The sequence below is a fragment of the Electrophorus electricus genome, unplaced genomic scaffold (assembly GCF_041902795.1).
Source record: "Electrophorus electricus isolate QZ-2024a unplaced genomic scaffold, ASM4190279v1 Scaffold27, whole genome shotgun sequence".
NCBI classification, from domain to species: domain Eukaryota; kingdom Metazoa; phylum Chordata; class Actinopteri; order Gymnotiformes; family Gymnotidae; genus Electrophorus; species Electrophorus electricus.
The window spans coordinates 1,405,076-1,414,986 of NW_027658550.1; the positions used below are offsets into that span (position 1 = coordinate 1,405,076).

At 39.7% G+C, this 9,911-nt stretch overlaps 1 protein-coding gene across 1 annotated transcript; it reads right to left on the reverse strand.

Moving 5' to 3' along the window:
• Nucleotides 1–203: 203 nt before the first annotated feature.
• Nucleotides 204–9,621, reverse strand: LOC145655513 (TOG array regulator of axonemal microtubules protein 1-like). Its single transcript, XM_081709044.1, has 16 exons — nt 8,528–9,621; nt 7,962–8,006; nt 7,894–7,897; nt 6,456–6,587; nt 5,871–6,205; nt 5,647–5,659; nt 5,321–5,488; nt 4,869–5,039; nt 4,561–4,773; nt 2,985–3,102; nt 2,661–2,766; nt 2,124–2,359; nt 1,583–1,741; nt 1,130–1,256; nt 547–659; nt 204–351 (listed from the first exon to the last, which is right to left on the reverse strand). Exons 1-16 carry the CDS (start codon nt 9,560–9,562, stop codon nt 204–206), a joined length of 3,123 nt encoding a protein of 1,040 aa, XP_081565170.1. The 5' UTR covers nt 9,563–9,621.
• Nucleotides 9,622–9,911: the final 290 nt, after the last annotated feature.

A 9,911-nucleotide genomic window follows, 5' to 3' on the forward strand; every position in this document is an offset into this window, starting at 1 on the left:
ATAACACATCAAACAGAATTGGCAAAGCACTTCTCAGCATCTCTGCAGACAGCAAGTGTTGAATATATCAGATTGGCTTCCTAGAGTGCTGCTGAGGTCATTCTGTTCTGATTCTGAGTTCAGCTTCATGCCATAAGTCAGTGACCCCTTGTGTGCTCACAGTCTGTTTAAATAGCACCTTGGCAATAAGTGTCACAAAACGCTCATCTCCCGCGAGTCATGTGGTTTGGCCCGCCACGTACAGTTGGGAGGATCCCACACCTGGACCTTGTCCTGTCTGTGTATTTAAGCTGTTTGATGTACTTGGTCTTGTCTGCAATGCTGTGGACCTGTGCTTTGCTGGCATCTTTGCTGAACACACACAACAAGAGAGAAAATGTAAGGATTGGTTTATTGTAATAAAAAGAAATTGAATGTGGTTACAATAAATTTAAAACAACAACAACAACAACAACAACAACAACATAATCACCATCAAAAAGTAGAAAGATTAAAGCAGTTTCAATAGGAACTCATGTTTTTTGCTTTGATTGTTTAAAAATTCACCTGCTGACAATCTGAGGTTGACGGTTTATAGAGGAGGCATACCTCATTCCACCGCAAGGGATATAGCGCCTGCCTCGAGCTGAAGGGGTATCCTGAGGCTTCTCACCCGGGACCTAAATCCACATCAGCATCACTGGGTGATGACTCTCCAGATAATGAAGACCAAATGTTCTTTCATACTTTGTTTCTAACTACTGGGTCTGGGACTGCACTGTGCAATATCTATACCTTACTGTAAATACAATATTTGAACTATTATAATGGGAGATCACAAACTATTTACTAGGAGACAACTGTATTGCCTCATCTTTTTGTACACTGACATCTTTAATATATGATTTTGGCTTAATATATTTGCTGTATATACATACTGCTGTGTACAATGTGTGGTGCCTTGCACTGCTCTGTACTTTAGTATTTGTTTAAAACATTTGTCTACCTTGTCAGCTCTGAGGTGGGTTTCACTAATACTGTGAATAAGTTTAGTGAATAAGCTTTGTTTAGTCAGTAAGCTTACAGCATAGTGGCTGAATGGAATTAAAAATCCTAATCATATATACAAATATATGTGCTGAATTGTCACCTTGGATTTCAGAGTGAGGACAGTGGCCCTGATGGTGGGCAGGTCTTTGGTAGGGATGTACTTTTCCACCATCTTATCAAAGTCGTGATGAGACGAAAGGAACAGTAGCATGCGGCGACCAAAGTACCTGAGACAAATAACAGCCCCGTTCCCATGAGAGAACCATGAGGGAGGAACTTAAGGGTGACTCACAGCACACCAACAAATTGTACCAGTCTACTACATTTACTACAATTAAGCAGAGTCCAATATTTATTAGTATATTTATTTTACCAGGACACAATTCCAGTTGCCAAGACACTCTGTGTCTAAAAAACTTCTATTACTCTACAATTTAGCTGCATTTGCTGACTTCAGAGTGTCATAGTTGGGAGACTAAAAGAATAAACCAAAAGATTACTATCTGGGCATGTGAAAAGCTTTGATAGTTTTCCATCTGATCCTGGTACCAACCTGGTTTCTTGGGAAGAGTCTTGCGCCAATTTGGAGACTGCAGGTAGAATTCGATTAGTCACACCTTTTGTCCCAGACAATAAGCGGTCAGCGCCAATCTTTTCTATCAAAGTAGCCAAATGCTGAGAAGTGCACTTTCTTACTGCAGCATTCAAATGACTTTTGAGGAGAACACAAACGAGAAAAGAGAAGGAAATATTTAAAGGCACTCAAAAAAGTATGACATAATAACAAATATGTAGTAATCTAGTCAATGTATACAGTGCAATGTTTAACTCTTTCATCTTTAAAGTAACTTAATACACTTATCTATGAACTAAAGGCATAATCAAATTATCCTATTCTATTTGATGGCTTTAAAAAAAATCTTTAAGAGGATAAATCAACAAAAATACTGTCCAATGCCAAAAAACATTTCGAAACACCAAAGGATAAGTGAAAATAATAGCAAACAGCAGCCAAAGCGCTCTCATTTGTTGGCCTCTTGACTGCTGCAGCTAGATGAAAGCTATAGCTGAAAGCTAACTGCAAGTTAACTGACCCGAGTCCTCCAGCGAGAAGAGCGTTCATGCTTCGGGTGGGGGTGCAGTTCTGCACCATGCAGTCCAGGGCTGTGTCCACATCCTGCCTAATAAAAGCATTGGACTCTCCTGCTTTGTGGAGGAGGACCTTGGCTGTAGCTTCCACCTCCTGGTCCATACTTTTCTGCAGGCCAGAGTACAACTCTCCCAAGGTCACCACCGCCACGCGTGACACTCCAGAGCGTAGGTTCTGAACCTGGGGGAAGGAAGACATTCCAGCTTGTGTTATGCCAAGAAATGGCTTCATCACTCATTATTACAGTTAAATATGGCATCTAAAATGCCCTTAGATGAAAATTATTTTTATAATAATTTCAAGCATTATACTAACTTTACTGAAAGATCTGTGTAGTTTTTGGCAGCAATGTCTCAATAACATAGGCTGATGGTGTATGACAAAAAATTTAATGGTATTATAGGTTAATTTTAGGAATCAGACAGATTCACAGGAAGTTACAAGGAGTCAGACGCAATAGTGAGCAGATATAGTCACTTACCTCTTGATTAAGAACAAGGCAGACATCATGAAGCCTACTACTAAGCACATCAGAGTGATACCGTGCTAAACTACGCATGAGTATCAGGCCATCAATCTTCTTCTCCCTGTATGAAAATATTGGACAAACACAAACTGTAAAAGTAGGTTATCATAACTGAAAAAAGATTATGAAAGAGGGGACAAAAGGAAAAAAGTGATAGTGATAAAATCACTTTACTAATTTCTAAGCATATGTATCATATATGCAGAAAATCATAAATTACTAAACTGTTTTACTTGACCCTAGCCAAATGCGTCATAATTTTACAGGTATGAGATTTACCAGTCATCAGAGCTAAGCAGTCTGAAGCTCTGAGTGACAGCAAGGTCCGGTTTAGAGAACGGCCGCAAAGCCAGCTGCTCATGGGGATTCTTCCTGGGGGTTCCTGGTGTGAGTTCATCTAAAGAGGAATACCGCACCACAAACAAACTGACTACTTATTTTAGGGCTACCAGTTCAACTTTGTTTCAAATCAACTTGACTGCAAAACATAACATTATTCAAGATGGCCAACTACATTTAATGGCCTTGCACAGTATTTTTTCTCCTTACTCAAAATGTTGTATTAGCTGGAAGTATGTGATTATCTTCATACTTCTGCTTCAGTTCAGTAGTTATTGGGCATTGTAGAGTGCATAAAACAACCTCTAATTGTTTTATTTTTTCTATACCGCCTAACTTCTATTTAGGACTTACACTTTATGTGGTGTTATCTTTGATGTCACAGATAACACTAATTGACTATAGGGAATCATAAGCTATGTAATATTGCATATACATGAACTGTGAAATCAACTGACCCTACTACACTTCAATCACTGCACATAGCTCTTTTCAAGGAACAGAGATGACATGTACATACAAATGCTCAGTTTTTGTATACAAACGGGAAAAGGGTTACTCTACATTTTATTCCAGAAAACAAGACCAAATCAAGGTTGCTCAAATTTCTTTCTGGGGTCTAAGTGACACCCAATACAAGAGTTTGTAGCAAGCATTTTACTGTGAAATAATTTGCAAACTGAGCTCAATACAGCTCTAGATTTGCCTGCCGACTATAACTGAAACACAACACCTTTCCCCACACTTACTGGAGGTAATATTGATAAGTTAGTAAGTCTTTGATATTAATTAACAGCCATTGTTTTCATTCGACACTTTATTCAATACCGTAGCAAGTAATGGAAAATATAACAAAACGTTAGTACATGCAAACGTTTGCTAATTTTGTGCAATTTGGGTCAACAAATGTATTTTTTATAACGTTATGATACACCAACACTATTTGAAATTGCCACCAGTCTCTGCCTGTCCCATGTTTAGCTCTCTCCGTGCGTAGTCAAAGCCTGTTAGCTAGACCTGATTAACCAGCCGAATATACGCTAGTTAGCTAACGTTCCTTAATAGCTTTAATGTAAACATGATCAATATGTAATAAATGCACAGATGATATTGCTATAAATGTATTCTTAAAATACGAACTGTGGTGTCCTCTAATTGATTAGTCTATTTAAACACAGCAAGGATTCTGCTGTTGACCAAAATCCCTAATAGCTTTTCACACAGAGGCTGTCAATGAATCCTCTGAGGTCCACGCCCAAACAGCAGAATGGTAAAAGGACAACACTCTTTTTAATGTCGTTTTATGGTTTAAAAAAATGATAGTAGGAAGGTGACTGGAATATTTAACATTCTTTGGAATATATATGGTTGGTTTTTTTTTTGTTTTTTTGCATTTTTAAACAAACAACTGTGCAGGGCCTTTAAAACACAATTGTGTGATACAGCGTTTAGAGCAAATCTATTTACTCAAGAGCAGTGACCATGCATGAAGCGCAGAATAACAGGTGACACTCACCAGAGCAGTTTGAAAGGGGTGGACATGCTCTGTTCAGACTGGGGGCTTGTTGGCGTCGTGGCAGCATGCGTCTGGAAGGAGCCGTGGGAGGGCTGGGATGAATGAAACTTTTGACCAGGCTTCTGGGTGCGTGTGTGCTGTTGAGGCTCGAGGGCAAATCATCCAGGAGTTCAGCCTTCGTGGATGCTAGAACACTACCGTTGCGCTGCAAATCTGATGGGAAGGAGATTAACAGGCTATGGTGACTACAGAGCTTCCATGAGTCTCAGTAAGCACGAGGAGGAGCATTCATTGAGGTCAACCGTTACCTTTCAGAGATGCCGTGTCGTCTGAGCCCACGTCAAATGCCATGTGTCTAAAGTTCTGCTTCAATCGTTGCATGTTCTGCCACTCCCCCTGTATAGGCGGAACTTCTTGCTGCTCCAGACGATGTTGATGCATCTTAACCCTTGCAAACCTAAACGGCTTTACCCTCTCCAACAAATACACATACATGAATAACCACATAGCATCTCTATTCAAGACTGTCAATCAGAACCTGGAGGACCGGACTGAAATTATGCAACGTAGGAGTCAATTTGCATTAAAATCTTATCAAATCGTTATTTTATCAAAATTTTACTGTCAAACTGGCAACAAAGTCATTCCATATCAACAGCACATTCAAAAACCACTGCTGAAGTTAGGAAAGATTAAAGTAAAGGGAATCAATAAATATTAGCAGATTGTTCAATAAAACAAAATGAACATTGTCTCACCGCTGCTTTTTCTGGCTCAGTGCTTTCTTCCGAATCCATATGGCCAGCTGAAACAGCATGGCCATACACCCCAATCAGTGGCTCCCTGGGGGGTTTTCTTACCAACTCCTCCTGTTCTGGGGACAGAGTCACTCCAGGGTAGCAGGGAGCACCAGTGAAGCCAAAAACTCCTGTCATGGTGGTAAAAAAGTGTCAGTTTAAGGCAAAGCCACATCAACCTCTGTGTACTTCACATATGGAGAAACACACCAGTCAAAAGTGAAGGCAGCTGCATTACAATCACAGTAAACAGTTTACATTTTCATCCTGTAATTGGCATCCTTGTTACCAACTATCAAGTTCTTACTCAAAATGTGATTAGATATCACAAAGATATAACAAAGAATAACTGAAAGCAAGACATCCATTCCAGATTAAGTAGAGCTCATGTAAATGTGTGACCCAACAATGATTCAGTTTCTTTTTTTTTTTTAATTGAATCCTGAAATCTTACATTTCAATACAATTTGATATTTCAGTATGATTCATTTTTAATTCTGACACTGCTAAATACTGAAGAGCCAAAAATGCTTTGGCAGTTTCCCACTGAACAAAGACACATTTTCTAAGCAATGTAGCTATGCCCTCACCTGTTTTATCCCCCCATGAGCTGGGGTCCCTGTGACGAGGGATCGTATCTCGCTTGTTGGGCCATGTATTGGACATGGACAGTGAGGAGTTTGCATGGCATCTACGAGGCAGGGTGGGAGTCAGCTGCACTCCCGGAAGAGTGGCCAGAGGGTAGGAGGGCAGCAGAAAAGACCCGGGGGGGGGTGGATTGGAAGGAACTGAAAAGGTGCGCTCTACACTGGGGTTACCAGACAGCAAGCGGTTGGCTTTGGGCAAACCTGTATGGAAAAGAGCATCTATTCTCAAGAGAATCTTCCATGACTATTCATTTGGCAGCAAATAATGTTCAGTAGCTCCTTTCATTTGACACTCAGTGAGTGAAGTTTATGGTCAAGTGATGCCTTGATTCCAATTATTCTATTTAGCAATATTTTACAACAAAACAAATCTATTGCAAAAATTATGCAAATGTGCTATTTTCTACATTTTGTATATATAAATAAAGTAAAATCAACATCAACAAGTCACCTCTGTCAGAATCACTGAGATTAGCTGCTTTTAAAATATCTGGGTCCGCACCAAGGCTACCGCTTCGACAAAGTCTACCCACTGTCTCTCTTTTCCATCCTGGAGCATCGGGCTGGAAAGGCTCTACTGAATCTGGAGAATGAAACAGAAACAGGAAACTTGAGGACAATTTGAAGCATCAGCTCAGCATATGTAACTAATAGGCACACATCAGACTACAAATGCATACCAAAAAACAACTAAGCGGTAAACAAAAAGTGAGCAATAGCAATTTAGATTTTATAACTAAAGACTTTAACATAATTTTAAGAAAACTTAATCATATGGTTACATTGTTTACAGGAGACCTCTGTAGGCTCTTCTTGGATTTGAACAGTGCAGGTGGGATCTTTTATCAACAGACTGCAATAAAAGATTCAAGTCTAGTCTTGCCTGCAGTCTTATAATGTCAATGCCAACTAAAATAGGACTTGGTAAAAATCACAAATTCCTTACATCACACAGACCGCTGCAGCACACCAGAGCTCAACACTGGCCTTGTTTCACCCAGCATATTAAAGAAGCCATGTTATATAGATGATTGCGTTTGCAGCCATCTAGATGTGGTATCAGAAGCCAGCAAAGCAACATGACAATGTTTTGTTTGTTTGTTGGGGCGGGTTAAAATAATGACAAAGTGACAACTATAATCAATATACATGTATAGCCAGTATTATACTAAGCTTCTATATCAATGGTAGGAAGCATTATCATCCTAGGCTAAACAAAACTGCCCAACAAATAATGTGTTTCACCGTAAACCCACCCTGCATGTGGGTGGTCATGGTGCCCACTCTAGTGTGCTCTACTCAGTCATCTACAAACATATCACTGCTAAAATTAGTACTGGAGCATGAAATACACTCAAATTCAGACTTCCTCTAGTGTTTCTAATAAATACTACTCCCATGTTTCATAATCCACACACTGCTACATTGTGTTAATGCTTCGGTGTGGATTTTAGGATATTTTTCATGATGCCAAATTTTTTTTCCATAAAGTACAGGAATATTGAAAAGTACTGAAGAACGCCCATATTAATAGCAGCAGTCCGAATACTGATAGAAACCCACTTCAATGTATTCCATGTACTCATACACATTTAAAACTTAACAATGAGTTAACATTTTCATTTCATGTCTTGACCTACATGTTACAAGTCTGGGTGGCATGTTCAAGGACAAATGTCCAGATAAATTAACACACACACACACACGCACGCACACGCACGCACACACACACACACACACTAATTAGCTAGATAATTAGATGCTAATTTAAGGTGTGAAAATGAAAGCATGAGTAAAGGCAGAAACAGTAAAAGACACAAGAGACATGGGAATACAAATCAACATGTATTTATAGGTTGTATGTTGAAAACCTAGTAAGAAAATAGGACAAATCTAAAATAGAGGACACAAAGAGAAAACAAAGAGACATTTACTTACCAGAGTTTGTGCCACAGTTTTTCTGATTCAGCCTCAAGGAGGTAGTGAGATCTTCCACACTAAACTAAAGCAGCAACAACAAAAAACAGTCCCTTATTATTGAACATTTATAAGTAAGCATGTAGCAAACCATGATATTCCTTTTTTTAAATAGACATCTGTTCTGTTGTAGCTCAGTACACAATGCTTTCTTAACAAAAATGTACAGGACATTGTGCAATTTTATGCAACTAAATTACAATGAAAATAGTACTGAAACAGTTCAACATGAAAAATAATGGGGGTCATGTTATAAAAATGAAGTGACTCAAAACTTACACATTAGGCAAAACAGTTCAGGTCTGCAGAAGGGCAGTAATGTAAGAAGTAATGTTGATGGAAATTGGAATATGGAATAGAAAACAACTTGTAGCCTAACACAAATAAATAAGATTCACAGCTACATAAAGGAAAAAAAAGGTAAAGTAGCTTGTTGAGTTTGGAGCTGCATTCAAAATAGTACATTCTCTCATTTTTAACCTTATTTTTCCTTTTTTGTAATTCTGTGTGTGCATGTAAAATTAACTTCATGAGGTAATCACCCACCTTATCAGATAACTTTGCATTTGATGCACTGCAAGGCTGCTTGTTTACTAAACATGGGAGGAAAGACCTCTCCCAGGGTAGCTTGTTTTTCGCCTTCCTAGCGCTAACTACTCTCTTGTGTGACTGGAGGCCATCTGTAAGAGAACCAAAGCTGCCGTAGCCACTCAGTCGATCCGAATCTGGTTCTGTGTGGTGGCTCTGTGCACTGTTAACTTTCCCTCCATTAATAACCCAGTTCAGGTCAGCTCCAGAGCCAAACTGAGGTATTCGCCGTTGACCAGGCTTGGGGATGACCAGTGCGTATTCCACCATACCATCTGCAGACAATCGGGGGAGAATATGTCTGGCTCTTCGTGCCTGTACTGCAGCCATAAGTCCCTCCACATCTCCAGTGAAGTCCAACCTGTCAATGGCCTTCATGAGTAGCTGTTTTTTTCCTGTGTCAAGACAGCAGTCAAAAACAGCAAAGAGCTCCAGAGCAGCATGTCGGACCCTCTTTTTATTGTCTGCAAGATAAGGAGCCACTACAGAACACAGATTAGGGATATTGAAGTCTTTTCTGGGGTGTGTGAGCATAGCAGCTGTGATGATGTTGATGACATCTTCTCTGACTCTGGAATTTTTGTGCCTTAGCTGTCCTATTACAAGTTCCAAAACTTTCTGTGGACCTACAATCCTCATGAGGTGACGAAAAATATTCATGTACTCATTCCGGGGAACAGTCCGTGCGTCCCCCAAAGTTTTGAGGGCCACACATACAATCTGTTTATAATGTCTGTCCACGGCGTAGTCCAGGTTTTGAACCAGGAGGCTGATAACCTGTAAAGTGCCATACAAGACTTTGAAGTTTGTATCATCCAGAAGTCTACGTAAAAAATTGATGAATTCCACAATACTGTCAGAGGAAACGGTTTTCAAGTCCAGCTCTGAAATAATGTTCTTCAGCTCTTCTACCCCATTTGTTCGGCTCTGGTAGTTCTCGTGATCAAGGAGTTGTTCGTGTAACTCCGGCGATATTAGCGCATAAATCATCATTGATCAGACTCATTGATCCAATCACTGATTTGGAAAAGCAATATAGCCAGTTGGCTAGCTAGCGCACTTCAGCAGCGTGTTGGATAGGTGCTATATCACCAAGTCAGTTTGTCAGGAGCTCAACTTGGAAAGAATCCGTTAGCTAACTAGCTAAGCTAGTTAACCTAGGTTAGCAATCGCAATCGCAGTAACGCTAGTTCAAGCAACACTGTCCAGTATTGTTGACAATTAGGATATTTACAAAGACTGTGTTCTCCAACAAGAATAAAAAGCACTTTCCTCTTTTGAATTCCAGTACGATCTTGAAAGTTGGGTATATGTAAACACATAGACTTGCTCGGAATTTTCT

What these genes read in the sequence shown, in the direction of transcription:
- LOC145655513 (XM_081709044.1), bottom strand. Translation starts at nt 9,562, where the DNA reads ATGATGATTTATGCGCTAATATCGCCGGAGTTACACGAACAACTCCTT. An exon ending in CTGCTTAGCTCTGATGACTG is followed by an intron (nt 2,767 to 2,984) that starts GTAAATCTCATA and finishes ATTTTCATACAG; the next exon opens with GGAGAAGAAGATTGATGGCC. An exon ending in CTTCTCGCTGGAGGACTCGG is followed by an intron (nt 1,742 to 2,123) that starts GTCAGTTAACTT and finishes TCTCCTCAAAAG; the next exon opens with TCATTTGAATGCTGCAGTAA.